We start from the raw sequence: 15,559 nt of genomic DNA, 5'->3' as shown, positions 1-15,559 counted from the left end.
TACAATTGATTTAAATTATTTGCAAATTAATTTTATATTATTAATACGATTTAACATATTAATCTTAATTTTGAAGTGATTATTTCTTGAGTTTAAATTTGGTGCACTGTCAGTGTATCATTTTTTTTAACATATCAGGTAATTTTAAAGGTAAATACAATAACTTGCTTAAATAATATTAATTGTTTGCCTTTTTTAATAAAAATGTAATTTACAGAAAGATAAATAACATTAAAGAAAAGTTGAGTCCTACTTGTACTCTAACCAAAATTATCTCCTTATTTGTTGATAACGAAATTAATTGCTTCTCTAATGTTGTTTACAGGAGTTTTTCTGTATCTTAAAAGGGTTTTCATATTTTGCCCAACATTTTGCCATGCTGTTTAGATTAATGGATGGAACTTTTTGAATTGAAGTTTTATTAAGGTTGAATACTTTAACAATGGAAGATGAGATGAGCCGATAAGAAAAAGCAAACAGAGACCAAAAACAATAATAGATCTAAGGAAGAGACAATTTTCTTCAGGAAAAAAAAAAAATCAAAATTGAATTCCTTGAAATTCATTTTAAAGTCATACTCTTCCAAAAGTTTTTCATGAATACGGGGAGATTGAGGGAGAAACGAAGTTTACGGTGGTAAAAGAAGTCAAGAAAGAGAGAGAGAACATTTTAAAGGGGTTGTTTGGTGCATAGTATATCTTTGGGATATCCCAGTACTAATTTTTTATACTGTGTTTGATAGGAGGTATATTCCAAGATAAAATTGAAGCCTAATCCTACGGGTGGGATATCCCACCTTATTCCACTAAGATTGGGATTATTTTATCCCATAACGATCACTTAATTGTTTAAGGTGGACGTTTAAGGAAAGAGAGAGTAAGGGAATAAAGAAAAATTCAGTGAGTAAATTTTAGAAAAAGAGGAAAAAGAATATCAAAATTGATAACCTGCTATAGCAGGTCAATATTACCTGATAGTATAAGAAAAGAATACACTGACAGTGCACCAAATTTAAACTCTTACATCAATTAGCTTGTAATTCCTATACTCCTACATAATTTGTTCTTAAGCCTTTCTCAACTCCCCACCCCCCCCCCCAAACAAAATAAATAAGTCTCAACACGCACTATCAAATTAATCAACGTGACAGCAACATTTTTCTTCATTCACATTATTTTTCTTCTAAAATACATATTTTTAATGTCTCAGTTATACTAAATACTCCTAAGTAATTGAGTCAAACATAACGTACTATTTTAAATATTTTTGGCACACGTAGCGTGTCTAGGTAGAGAAACGAGTAAATTCGATACCATTTTTGTAGTTAGTACGGTAGGCGCATCTTCTATTAATTTATCTTTTCTATATACAACAACAATAACACTGTATCTTTTCTATATACAGTGAAAAGTGAAATGTAAATTCCTTTTTCTATATAACTTACGTAGCTTTTCTATAACTATTATTACAGGCTATTTAGTAGTATATTTTTAGGAACATTCTAACTGATAGGAATGTAAAGAATTTGGTAGGAAGCGATTCTCCCTTTAATGGGTCTTATGCCGCATATATGAATTAGAGCCCGTTTGGATTGGCTTATAAGTTGCTTATAAGCTGTTTTCAGTTTTTTTGAGTGTTTGACTGACCAGATTAAAGTCATTTTGTACTTAAAATAAGCTAAAAAAAAATAATTAAGGCCGTTTGACTTAAATTTATCTAAAACAAATTTATAAGTTGAAAAGCAACATATAGCCAAAAAAATAAGTTGGGAAAATAAGTTGGGGTAGCAACTTATTTTTTTTTTTTTTATAAACCGCTTAAAATAGCTACCAAAACGAAGCTCTTAGTTGGATTCGAATGCGCCGTGATGAATTAAAAAAATAACTAAGTGTTTATTGAAGCAAGTACTATAAAATTAAGAAAATATTACCCCACATGTCGATATAGAAGCCTAATTATATTTTATATAGACAGTTTTAAATAATTACCTAATATAACAATACTTTTTAAATAATTACCTAATATAACAATACTTTTCTAAACATAACAACTTAAGTGAATAAATATTCGTTGATTATAGGATCCAATTTTGATAATTAATCTCACACCACCCAATGTGTATATGATTATTTAATTGTGTTAATGTTCTAATGCATAAGCATTCTTTGTATAAATACATAAGCAATTGGGGCGCGAAGCTTTCTTTGCGAAAAAGCTATAACAAAATATTATGAAGGTTAGGAGAGACCTAGGAAGAGAAAAAAAGTTGAGAGAAAGAGTGTGAGAGAAAATAAAATATCCCGTTTTTAAATACAAGTAGGTAGAGTAAATCTGTCAATTCTCAAAAATATAATTGGCTCTCTAACCTTTGTTTCCGCTGAAATTTATTATTATTAACAAATATCACTATTTAATACAGCTTGCAAAATTTTCAAATATTAACATTTACTTATAAATATAGATATGAAGTTCCCTATATTTATACCGATGTCCCGGAAGACACGTAGTTATGATGTTTTCTATATAAAATTAAATTTCAAATTTAAAGCATCTTTTATTATGATTAATTTATAGTAATAAGTTAAAGTTTATTCATCAATAGCGTATAATAAATAGTCCCTGATTATGAATCAGTTGATGTTTAAAAAATAATATTATCTGAAATCAAGTGAAAAAAGAATATCTAAAAGTTGAAGTTGTGTTAGAATATAAGAACACAATTGAAATTTTGCGACTGAAAATTTTAAACACTTGAAGGCTATTTTTCAAATTTGAAACGCTATATTTTGAATTTAAAATAATGAACTAATTTGATTTAAAAAAATATGTATTTAAATTAATTTTCACATATTATTTTCTTATTTTTAAAATACTCCAATATTTTATGGACAAACGGGCATATTAAATAAAACGAGGAATAATATATTAAGGGGGAAGATTTTAAATTGGTACTCCATAATATGCGGTGATAGAGGAAAGAAGATACCCCTTCGTCCTAATTTTCCTTTTTACGATAAAAAAAAGAATGACATATTTTTTTATTTTGATAATAATTTATTTTAAATTTTATTTTTTACATTTAATAAGATGATTTATAACGCACAAATATCTTCGATTTATTTTAAATTATAATATTCAAAAATTTTATTTTATTTTTTAAATTTCTTGATCAATCAAACTATATCACATAACTTGGGACGGAGTATGAGAAATGCAAGTCGGAATGAAATTGAAATGCGGGCCAAATGCAAATTTCAGCTAAATGAAATTGAAATGCATATTAAATTCACGCGGCTTTGAGTAGTGCTACTAGTTCAGTCCAGAAGGCAATAGTAGAATTCATGAAATCCGTGTAACCACAGTAGTTGTAACCATTCATTGTTATTATTATTATAGAGAGATAACACACACCAAACAAAAAGACACACCAATTAACACATATTGAAGAACAAGAAGAAGACCCTTTAGCCATTGTTCAGTTTCAGGTACTGTTAAACTTGGGTTTTTTTTTTTTTTTTTTTTTTTTTTTTTTAAAGTCATTGGGGAGAAGGGGTTAGTATAAATTTGTGTACTTTAAAAGTTTTAAACTAGTAGATCCACCAATGGTCCAAAGATTGTAGCTTTTATCACTTAATGTTGGGTTCCCATGTCATCAAAAAAAAAAAATGTTCATTTCTTGATTTTTTTTGTGTTCTTTGTTTCTAAGTTTGTCTAGTATTTGAGTTTTGATGATTGGTTGTTTATTTGAAGATTCATTTCTTGGTTTTTACTTGATACCCTTTTTGGGAATTGTCCAAAGATTGCAACCTTTTTCCATTGAATATCATTCTTGATTTTGTTGTTTTCCTTGTTTTAGTGCTGGCATAGTACTTTGGTTTCAATGACTGTTTGTTTGTTTGATGATTACACTTAGTCTTTTTTGCTTGATTGTCAATTTGGGGTTTATTGTATTAATGAGCTTGACTTGAGATTTTAGATAACATCATATCTATTGAGAAGTGTTTTAATGAAATTATTGACTTAATTGGTTTTTGCTGGATTCTCATTTTGGGGTTTATGCATTTGATGAGCTTGACTTGAGATTTTAGCTTTCATATTCAGGTGCCAAGAATTGCAAACTTGGGAATTTTGTTGTAAAAGTGGAGGCATTAAATCAATTTTGGATAATATTTGATTGGTGGAGTTGAAAATTTGGAACAGATGGGGGGTGAAAGTGAGGGAGCTAACATTGATATGATGCGTAGACTGCAATCATCATTTGGGACATCATCTTCTTCCCTACCAAAACACCAACCTATATCGACAAACCAACTTGACATACCACAATTGTCTACTTCCCATTTCCATGGTCAAATGCGGCAGTTTTCTCCGAATTATGGTGTTGAAAATAGTACCAAAAGGGTTGGTTTATCGCCTTCTCATCATCCGCAAATGCCCCCTATTTCACCATATTCTCATATCCCAGTAAGCAGGCCGACGAGTCAGCAACTAGGTGTGCAAAGTTTTACTACTCAAGGGCAAGGGCCCTCACATTCACGATCTTTATCGCAACCAGTGTTTTTCTCACTTGATTCCTTGCCACCCTTAAGCCCTTCACCATATAAGGATTCTCCCTCGCCGTTCATGTCTGACCCTGTAGCGGCTAATTCATCAAAGGTAGGAGAGAGTCTTCCTCCTCGTAAGGCTCATAGAAGGTCTAACAGTGATATCCCGTTTGGCTTTTCTACTATTATGCAGTCCTCACCGCCACTTGTTCCATCAAGGAGTCCTGGCGCTAGTGGTAAGCCAGCGCAGTTGGTTAAACGTGAAGGTTTTTGGGATAATAACAATGCTGAGGGAATGGGTGAAAGAAAATCTGAAGGAGAAGTTGTGGATGACTTGTTTTCCGCGTATATGAATTTGGACAATATTGAGTCGTTGAACTCCTCAGGTATGGATGATAAGCAGGGTAATGAGAACAGTGATAGTAGAGCCAGCGGTACAAAGACAAATGGATGTGATAGCAGTGACAATGAAGCAACAAGCAGTGTGAATGACAGTGGCAGCAGTATGGGGATCAAAAGGCGTGCTGGAGGAGATATTGCTCCAACTGTCAGACACTACAGGAGTGTTTCGATGGATAGTTTTATGGGGAAGTTAAACTTTGGTGATGAGTCGCCAAAGTTGCCTCCGTCACCTGGACCACAACTCTCGCCCACAAATTCACTTGATGCGAATTCAGATGGTTTCAGTTTGGAGTTTGGGAATGGCGAATTCAATGGAGCTGAATTGAAGAAAATTATGGCAAACGAAAAACTTGCAGAGATAGCCTTAGCAGATCCGAAACGTGCCAAAAGGTAGTGTTCCCTTCAAAGTTGATGCCTTGATTTGGTTTTCCTTTTTGCTGTGCCGTTGACCCACCCTGTCTTTTTGGTTTTTTAAGGATTTTGGCCAACCGTCAGTCTGCTGCTCGTTCGAAAGAGCGAAAGATGAGATACATTGCGGAGTTGGAACACAAGGTACAAACCTTACAGACTGAAGCCACCACATTGTCTGCTCAACTCACTCTGTTGCAGGTAAAAATCTCAACTTTCAGTATTATATAGTTCAAAAAGTTTCTTTCCTGTTCTAATGTGTTAGGCTTGGACTTGTAATTGCATTCAGAGAGATTCTTCTGGGCTCACAAGCCAAAATCACGAGCTAAAGTTCCGGCTGCAATCCATGGAGCAACAGGCTCAACTCCGTGATGGTAGGCATCTTTCTTATATGATACACAACTCTGTTGGGATCTTTGTGTTTACCTATATGTTCTGTTTATGTCATCGCTAGTAGAGAAAAATGCAAATGCTCCAAAATTTTAATTCCCTGTGGGGTTAGAAGTCGGGTGTCAAACCTTATGGTGTTATTTTTCACTGTGACAGCTCTAAATGAAGCATTAACCAGTGAAGTTCAACGTCTGAAGCTTGCTAATGCTGATTTAAATGGAGATGCTGCAAAGTTTCAGCAGCTTTCTCTCAATCCCCAGATGTTCCAGTTGCAGCGACAACAGAACAACAATGCATCTGCAAAACACGAATCAAAGTAGTTTGAAATGTCTGTTTCTCATTATATTTTGTTAGTTTCCATGATAGTCGATAACGATTAGTTTCATTGAGCATGATTCATTCATTAGTTCTCCATTCACAAGAAAGAACAACTTAAGGTGTGGTTGGTATTTATCAAGCATGCATGTTTATTTGAGTTCCTGGTAGTCATATAGAAGCTTTTGATGTAACACTTTTTGTTCTTTGGGCAAGGAGGATACTGATTCATGATTATATGAAGTTATTGTCATGGTATTCGCAAAAGTTGAACTAGATGCATCCTATCCTCTGTTCTTTTCAGTTACAACTAGTAATTTCTTCATTGGCTTTAATTGTACTTCTCCTAAATGTTATGAGCTCTCTTGCAAGCCTTACAAGTCCTAATTAACTTTAAGGAGTACTAATCCCAATGAACTATGGTGACAATTCTTTCAAATGATGTGTATGTGTATGTGTATATTGTGGTGTATGGTTGGTACACTATGCCCATTTTCAATTATCTTCTTATTTGAAAAAATCAGGAAAATGGAAAGCACCAAAAAACAGAAGAAATAGAGAGAGAGAGAAGTTTAGACGAATGAAATTAATAAGACAATCTAGCAGTAAGCTCTAGAAGATCACTCGTGGTTTCGCGTTTTTACTACCAGTCTTTATATGATGTAATTTTACTGTTAACAAGGTAGAGAGGCAAACTGTGGAAGGTAGATAGAAGTAGTGGACTAGTGGTTCCTTTTTCTTTGGACAAAAGCCGACTGCGGACGTTTAGCTTGTTGTTCAGATGATTAAGAGTCCGTTAAGTTAGAAATTTTAGAAATTTTAGCTTATGACTTTTAGCTTATGAACAAGTTTTTAAAAATATTTTTTTTTATTTTATCCAAATACTATAAAAGTGTTTAAAAGCTATTTTAGCTTAAAAGCACCTAAAATAAGCCAATCCAAATAGGTTATAAGAGGGTGTTTGGATTGATTTTTTAAAAGTGACTTATAAGCTAACTGCTAAAAGCCATAAGTTGGGAATACCCAACTTTTGGCTTTAGCCTTATTTCTGTACTTTTTGGCCTAAAACTAAGTGTTTAAAAACATTTTTTATTTTCCCCAAATATCACAAAAATTAGAAAAGAGCTTAAAAGTCAATAAATACTTAAAATAAGCCAATCCAAACACTCTCTAGTACAATCTGTTAGTTACCCCCAAAAAACAAGAAGAAGTTAGTTGAAATATTAAAAGACATAATACAAAAACAGACTCTCAAACTTGGCTTCAGCTAGCAAGTATGCCCTCCAACTTTGGGAGTGCACAAATAGTCACATTGGGCGTGCCAAAAATCTATTCGCAATAAATTTTACTAGCAGAAAATAAAAAGATGAGTACAACTCTGGATGTATTTTTGATTCTAATCTTCTTGTTGTTCGCATTGATTTGAGAGGCAATGTAGCGTCTTTCTCGAATGAAGGATTAACTTCTGTTGATGTGTTGAATCTTGGAAGAATTTTGAGCAGCATTTTGGATTGTTCTTGAGGGATGATGTCTCTAAAATAAATATTCGCAATTATAAAATAAATGTGCAAAAAAATCATTTTATTAATTATTTTTTTAGTCAATATGCTATGCAATTTTAAGATTCTCAAAAGGAGAAATCTTCTTGTTATAGGTGCATTGATTTGTGTATTTGGGTCTCAATTTTTAGCATCTTTCGAATGAAGGATTGGACTCGGACAATTGATGTGTTGAATCTTGGAAGAATTTTTTTAAAGTTCGATACGTTACGTGTTCGAAAATTTTAGATTGTTCTCGAGAGATGATGTTAAATCGAATACGCTCCTTCTTGTTAAAGACCTTTGGAGAACATTGGCCCATGTGCCTTTATGCAGAGATGTCCCGATAATTTTGATAATTCTTCACAAGTTTATGCCAATTCCGCATAAAAGTTTGCCCTTTATGTCCCAATAAATTTGTGAAGAAATGCTATGCAACTTTCTTGGGTAGATCTTCATAATTTTTGAGAAATGCGAAGTCCCCATTTTATAGAAATTAAAGTTATGCGGGAGGGGGGAACATACTTATACTTATGGGTTTGGCATAAGTAGAAAGATTTTGATAATCTCCAAGTATTTTTAATTAAAAGCGCCCCCACCTTAAAACTAGAAAGACATGCTAAATACGCTCTATACAAGAACGTAGTACGGGTCAAGATAAATTTTGTAATTCCTTAACAGAATACACGCGCCCAACCTTACGAATTGCAATTTTTTTTTTTTAATTTATCTTGGAGACTAACCCAAACGTAAGGGTAAAAATTGGATTTCATTCAAATCATGTAATCCGCGCAAAAAAATGGTTGGACTCATCTTGTAAAGCCCAATTTAATAGATTAACCCAAATGTAATTTGGATTTCATTCAAATCATGTAATTTTGGTGTAAATAATTAATCCAACTTTATTAATTAAAATTTAACTTGATCAATATGCTAATAACATAGAATTTAATCCAAATTTTATATGAATTAATTCAATTAAATTTTGATGTCTACAACCTTATATTAAGGGGCGAAAACAATCACTTGTCAATTGTGATTACTAAACTGACATAAATTCGGTTATGTTCACTCAATCCCAATTTAAAACAGGACCAAACTTCCATTCCGTAACTAACATATTTCATCATTTTTGCAACTCAAAGAATCTAAAAGCCATTAAAGTATTTCATGCACATTTAATTACAACAGGATTACTCTTCATCTCCCCTAATCTTCAGTTCAAACTCATATCATCATCCACAACTTCACTTCAAACCTTAACCAATTTTTTCAAATTACTCAAACCAAGAAACCCTTTGTTCTTAAATTCAATTCTTTCCCATTTTTCCCAAAATGGGTATCATTCTTTATCTCTTCATACATTCTCTTTTATGCATTTTAATTGTATTGACATTGATTCATACACGTTGTGTAGTTCCATTACAGCTTCATCTGGTGTGAAAAATATAAACTTTGGGGAAATAATTCATACCCATGTGATAAAATCAGGTTGGTTATCTAGTGTTTATGTGGGGTGTGCTTTAGTTGATTTGTATGCAAAATCTTTGTGTATCAAGAATGCAGATATGTTGTTCGATGAAATGCCTGTGAAGAATACAGTGTGTGTAAATGCACTTCTCTCTGGTTATTCTGAAGCTAAGATGTGGATAGATGGACTGGCATTGGTTAGAAAGATGTTATCTTTAAATCTATGTTGTGATAATTTCACTTTTTCGGCTGCTTTGCGAGCTTGTGTTGGGCTATCTGCTTTTGAATTGGGTAAGCAGGTTCATGGATGTGTTATTCGAAAAGTTGATGATGTGGAATCTGATGTGTTTCTGCAAAGTTTGTTGATTGAAATGTATGGAAAATGTGGGTTGGTGGAGAAAGCTAGGCATGTTTTTGATATGGTCGGGTTTAGATGTAGAGAAAGAAAGAAGGATGTTGTTCTGTGGACATCAATGCTCGGTGTTTGCGGAAGAAATGGGAAATTTGAAGAAGCGATTAGTCTTTTTAATGACATGGTAATGGATGGAATTAAACCAGATGGTGTAGCGTTATTGACTGTTCTTTCCGCTTGTAGTCACACTGGCCACGTAAATCTTGGAATGGAGTACTTTGAATCAATGGCGTGTAATTACAGTTTGGAACCCAGCCCCGAGCACTATAGTTGTGTGATTGATTTACTGTGTCGTGCAGGTGAGTTGGATAGAGCATGGAATTTAATCAACGACTTATCTTACGAAGAGAATGGTAATTTCACTGTTACCTTGTGGGGAGCCCTGCTTAGTGCCTGCCATAATTTTGACAATGTCGAACTAGGTAAATTAGCTGCTCAAAGGGCACTGGATTTGGACCCTCAAAACGACGGTGTTTATGTTCTGCTATCGAACATGTATGCCAGGAATGGCATGTGGAATGAAATTGAGATGTTGAGGGAACAAATAAAAGAGAAGGGATTAAAGAGAGATATAGGACATAGTTTGGTAGATATCACTGGATGAGATAAAGGCAATGATCAGAAATAAGCTACATTCCTCTTCTCATGGATTCGTTTAGTCAAAAGAAATGGTTTAAGAGGTATCGCTGGCACAGATTGTGAGGGCCCTTGTTGTTTCCATTTTGTAAGATACATAGCTAAAAGTGAAGTGATAAAGACTGCCTCTTCCATCTCAATAAAGAGCTACTTGAAAGAAATCGTTATTCTACTGAACTGGAGTTCTAGAACTCAATTTTCATTTAAGCTCTTTAAAGTATTTTTGGACTTGAAAGGATGAATCGATTTCTTTTTTGTGAAGTGACAACATAGAAAGAGGATTTGGGCTGGGCCATGAATTTGAAATGCTCGGACTGGATGAGAAATATAAGGAGAGTTTTATAGCAATGAAAGATTATGAATTCAGACATACAATCTTTAAATTTTCAAAAAACAATTCACATATTTAGAAACTACATAAAAATACTATAACTCACAATAATTTTAAAACAAATTAGTCATAAAACTTAATAAAAAATGAGGCCCCAAAAATTTTGGGGGCCAAAAGCCATTGCATTAGTGGCTTTGACCTTGAGCCGACCCTGAGCATAGAAGATAGTTGCTGGCGCATCTTTGCTTTTTGGGAAGGTCCGTTACTTCGTTTATTTCATTGTTTATTTTGAAGTAATAAGTTAAAGGTTGTTTATCTACTCGATACCACCTTCATCTTGATTATTATTAGAGGTAAAATATTTTTCTGACATTATAATTTCATTAGGTTGTATTAGGATTTGTAAACATATGTTCGTGCTGGTATAGTATAATTTATCATGACGTTATATCTTGCTTCTACTTTATTATTACAATTCTTTCAATGTATAATTGATACCCAATAACAATAATGATAATTTTGCAGGACAAATTTGTTAGTCCTAAGAAACAATCCAAGTGATGCTCTAGGGATATCAATATCAATGCGAGTGGAACTTCTCTAGACTCACAAGTTTGAATTCTCTTAGTAAGCAACCAAAAGTAGTTTGAATATGTCTAACAGGTGCATGTCTGCCACCTTCATCCAAAGATGTATTTTTATTCTTCTATTCATCCAAAATTTCAGCTTTTGTGTAGCATGTTTTAATACCGTTTCAGTTAATTTTTGGGATACAACATAAGAATCCCTCTGAATTATGGTTAAATTGTCAGTTAAACAATTAAATTATGTGAGGGTCCTATAATCTCCCATGAACTTAGTTTTTGGCACGTATCTTAATACGCTAAATGTTGAACGACGAAAATATCCTCTAAATGCTGATCAACTTTTATATCTTTAAATATTTGTATAATTTAAGAATAATAATTATAAATTACCCAATGATAAAATTCTTTTCTGATTAAACTAAACATATTGCCCACCCGTTGATATTGGGTACAATTCATTAAGAATATATGGGAAAACCAATCAACTAGGAAACCGTACGTGAGACTAAACATAAAGAAGTCTACCAACAAAAAACTTTTATTTACGTTAGATTTTATGAATGGAAGACAATTTCATTCCCTCTTACAAGGATATTTTTATTTACATTACGAACTTTAGGAATGCAATTTATAGGAATTTTCGGAATGCCATTATATCCAACATTAAATTACTTTATTAAAAAAATATATTAATTTTTAAGGGAAATAAAACAGGATCAAATTTCAAAAATACTTTTTTTTTTAACAATACCTAATTATGTTAAATTTAGATATTAGATGATCACACCAGATTTAAGTACAATTTGTTATTTTAACATAAGTATTTTTCAAGATTGATTAGTCAAACACAAACTGCTACTTTTCAAAAGTATTTGATTGAAAACACTTTTCACAAAAACACTTTTCCTAAATAAGCAGATTTTAAAAGTTTGGACAAACAGACTATTATTTTGGTAGTATACTACTTAATTAACCAGAATTATAGTTCTTAATAAACACGACTTGTGAATTGTGATGATGATCTCGTGCCAAAACAAGCCTACAACTATTAAGTGCTTCTTTATAGCTGTTTTCTAAAAAAACTTATTTTAAAATTTATTTTAAAAAATACTTTGTAAAAAAAGTATTTTTGGCTAAAAGCAGTTTGTGTTTGGCCAATTAATTTAAAAAGTACTTTTGAGCAACAATTAGTGTTTGGCCAAGCTTTTAAAAAGTGCTTCTATGTGTATTTTTCTCAAAAGTACTTTTCAAAAAAGTGCTTTTGGGCAAAAACTATTTTTTTAGTTTGAAAAAGCTGCCGTTTTTACTTCGCTACTCTCCAAAAGACTTATTTTCTCCCAAAGTTTTACCAAACACTTCACTTTTTTTTTAAAATAAGCACTTATCGAAAAAATAAGTACTTTTGGGGAAAAAATAAGCTTGGCCAAACAGGCTATTAGTTTCACTTTTATCAATTACAAATTCTAGGTTCTCTCTTATTGACAATTATATATCTATTTATATTCCTTAGTATATATCAAAAACAACATTTTAATGATAAGTAATATTAGATAATATTTTGTACCTCACAAAATAAATAATAAGTATGTCATTTCAAATAACATATCTCACTGAATAGGATTGGTTCCGGCCACTTTTAATTTATAGAAAAAAGAGAGAGCACAACATTGGGATGAAGAAGCAAAATAGGGAATTGAGTCCCTGCCTAAGAACCTGTTTGGCGAAGTGTCTAAAAACAGTCATCATAAAATTGGTTAATTATCGTTTACAAGCTGATAGATGTTAAATTTTATGTTGAAAGAAAATAAAATGGAGAATATTTCTAATGTGTATATAAATTTTACTATGTAAATGTAAAACTATCATTAAGGGCAGTTTAATGCATAAGGATCCCACATTTACGTAGGGTTTGGGAAAGGACCGCACCCTGAGGAGTGTAACGTAGACTGCCTACCATAACGTAAGTATTAGTGGTTGCTTACACCGCCTTTTAATTTAATTTTTTTAGTAATGAAATTTTAACACGTTTATATTTGTATGTGGCAATAATAAATATAATGCCACTTAAGCCCTAATATTTTATTTAGCAATAATAAATATATGGATATACAATCTTATACATAACATTTTTGTACCTCAGAAAAAAATGTAACGTAATTAAAATAAGGAAAAGTCACACAAATACAACTTTTTAAAATGATAATTAAAAAGATTACAACTACTTTCTAAAAATTACATAAATACAACTTATTCAAAATTTTAACTTTTTAATTACAAAAATTCAACTTTTTACATTCCTAAAGTATCAATAATACTTAATTTTAGGAGTTACTATCATTAATGCATATCCAGTTTTTACTTTCTCTTTCTTTCAAAATCATGCCCCACCCCCACGCCCCCCCCCCCCCCAAAATCTATAAAAAGGGCATGAGAGAGAATTTAATTTTCCAAATAAAAAAAAAATCACCGTTATTTTTAGAGTCCTTTGTTACTCAGATTAAAATTTTACCTTGTATAGATTCTTCCCTTATTTAAAGGAATGTTAGTCCTTTTCAATAAACAAATAAATAGGAAATTTCATTTCCTTGTAGAAAGAAGTTACGTGCATAACAAAGTTATGGACTATTGGAATGTATGTAATTTTCTATTCTTTCAATCCTGAAATTTAGGTTTTCAATATATTAAAATTATAATTTATACAAATTGTTTCCTTGCTTGAATTATATAGCACAAATAAAAAACCTGACGTATTAGAACTCAGAAAGAGGCCTTCTTTTTCTTCTTTTCTCACGTACTGCTTCTTGATTTCTTTCACTGCAATTTTATTTTGCTTGGTATCCATTTTATGTTAAATAAATTATTACTGTTTTTCTTCGATTTTGACTATGTTCATTTTACCTTGCAGCCACATAACATGGAGACAAAGGTAGGTAGAATTAATAGTTCGTTACTTTGTTTTTTTTCTTTTAGAATCTGTGGTAGGTGATTCAAGAATTAAGTCTTATGTTGCTTTCTCTTTATTTTTTTGAGTTAATTGTCTCTCTCGCTCTTGATTTTCTAGGTCAGTATCATTGTTTAATTTCTTAGCATAATCAATTGATTATAGATTTTGCACCTTTATCACTTGATGGTTGGTTCTTTTTTCTTTCCGTATCTAATATTGAATGTAAAATTTTCATACATACATTTATTGTAATTATATAGATTTATACACTTTTGATACCAATCAATCTTCCAATAGAAGTCCTAGAGTCATTACAATCCATGCACCCCATTACACACAAAATATCATGTATCTACCCGTAATAACTTTCTTTTATCACATGAATATTCTATCAAGGATTAATTTATTTATTGTCGGGTAATAGCGCTAATTTATTATTCAGGACTTAAGTCTGAAATCTCTGATTAAGGGTGAAGAGATCCTATCTATTTCACTACTCTCTTTCGTGGTGATGTAAGTGACAAAAAGAAACATGCACGAAAATCATCATCTATATAGTTGAAACATTCCAAATTTCCAATTGCTCTCCCTCAAGTTCTGAAAGTCCTTCTGCTTTAGGATAAGTCAATTAGGAATCGCTTCTGCATTAAAGATTGGAATTAGTGAGACCTAGATATTCTTTTAATTATTGTCACATGTAAAATTATTGCCATATTAATTTTCATAACCTCATAATTTCTGTTGAATTTTTTTAACACATATTCACGTGTTGCTAATGCAAATATTCTTAATTCTGTTTACAACGAAATTAGGTAATAAGTTGAATTTGTAAATGAGGTATAGGATATGTGGATACTTTAATCTATTTTTGATTAGCGGAAAATGTGTATGTAGATTCGCTTTTAGATGACTATATATATATATATATGTGCCAATAATTTGGATGAATGTGTTATATATGATTTGAGCTAGATATATATATATATGTATATATATCACGGTAATGTTAAATGATATGATTCAATGAATTTAACGCTATAACCGGACAAAATCGGAGGAGTGAGAGAGAGAGAGAAAACTTAATATAAGTCTGTCCCTGATATTTTAGATCTGAAAAAGCTAACTTACCTAAAAGTAGGTAAATACCTCCTTTTTAGTTCTCCCCATGGGCCTTTCTACCTCATCAAGCCCTTTTAAAAATAAGGGGAAAACCCCCAATATGGATAAGGTTGGGTCGTACGGTCGGCCCTTTAAAAAACCCGGCGGTAATAGGGGGCAAAAAGATGGCCCGCGTGGGGAAATTTAAAAGCGATTAACGGGGCCAAAGGCCCGATCTAACGGTCATGAAAAACCGGACTCGGCCCCGATCAACCGCCATATATAAACCGGAAACAACCGCGGGCCCCCGGGCCTCGAAACCCCTTGGGGGTAAGGGTTTTCCCCAATAAAAGGACCTTTGGTTTGTTGAACACGATCCCAAACTACGTGCTTCCCCGTTCAATCTCGTCTCGTTTCTTCCCTTTTGGGTCCCGGTCTCACCCCTCAAAAAATTAACCCGGGGTTTTTAAACCCTTTCGGTAGT

General features: G+C 32.4%; 2 protein-coding genes across 3 annotated transcripts; both read left to right on the top strand.

Moving 5' to 3' along the window:
- Window positions 1-3,323: 3,323 nt before the first annotated feature.
- Window positions 3,324-6,335, top strand: LOC132049909 (bZIP transcription factor 29-like). Of its 2 annotated transcripts, none has more exons than XM_059440885.1 (5): window positions 3,324-3,485; window positions 4,102-5,336; window positions 5,423-5,555; window positions 5,644-5,728; window positions 5,901-6,335. In XM_059440885.1, exons 2-5 carry the CDS (start codon window positions 4,201-4,203, stop codon window positions 6,062-6,064), a joined length of 1,518 nt encoding a protein of 505 aa, XP_059296868.1. In that variant the 5' UTR covers window positions 3,324-3,485; window positions 4,102-4,200; the 3' UTR covers window positions 6,065-6,335. The 2 variants fall into 2 exon arrangements, with proteins under 2 accessions (XP_059296868.1, XP_059296869.1); XM_059440886.1 differs by having other exon boundaries at window positions 4,089-5,336.
- A 2,293-nt stretch (window positions 6,336-8,628) lies between these two features.
- LOC132050998 (putative pentatricopeptide repeat-containing protein At3g23330) lies at window positions 8,629-10,469 on the top strand. Its single transcript, XM_059442313.1, has one exon. It carries the CDS (start codon window positions 8,662-8,664, stop codon window positions 10,081-10,083), a length of 1,422 nt encoding a protein of 473 aa, XP_059298296.1. The 5' UTR covers window positions 8,629-8,661; the 3' UTR covers window positions 10,084-10,469.
- Window positions 10,470-15,559: the final 5,090 nt, after the last annotated feature.

The sequence above is a fragment of the Lycium ferocissimum genome, chromosome 3 (genome assembly GCF_029784015.1).
Source record: "Lycium ferocissimum isolate CSIRO_LF1 chromosome 3, AGI_CSIRO_Lferr_CH_V1, whole genome shotgun sequence".
Lineage (NCBI taxonomy): Eukaryota > Viridiplantae > Streptophyta > Magnoliopsida > Solanales > Solanaceae > Lycium > Lycium ferocissimum.
This window is presented reverse-complemented; position numbering and strand designations above follow the sequence as displayed.

Excerpts from the sequence above, each read along its gene's own strand:
- LOC132050998 (XM_059442313.1), top strand. The coding sequence starts at position 8,662 with ATGTTCACTCAATCCCAATTTAAAACAGGACCAAACTTCCATTCCGTA.
- LOC132049909 (XM_059440885.1), top strand. The coding sequence starts at position 4,201 with ATGGGGGGTGAAAGTGAGGGAGCTAACATTGATATGATGCGTAGACTG. Across the intron at positions 5,337-5,422 it reads GATCCGAAACGTGCCAAAAG|GATTTTGGCCAACCGTCAGT; the intron begins GTAGTGTTCCCT and ends TGGTTTTTTAAG. Across the intron at positions 5,556-5,643 it reads CTCAACTCACTCTGTTGCAG|AGAGATTCTTCTGGGCTCAC; the intron begins GTAAAAATCTCA and ends AATTGCATTCAG.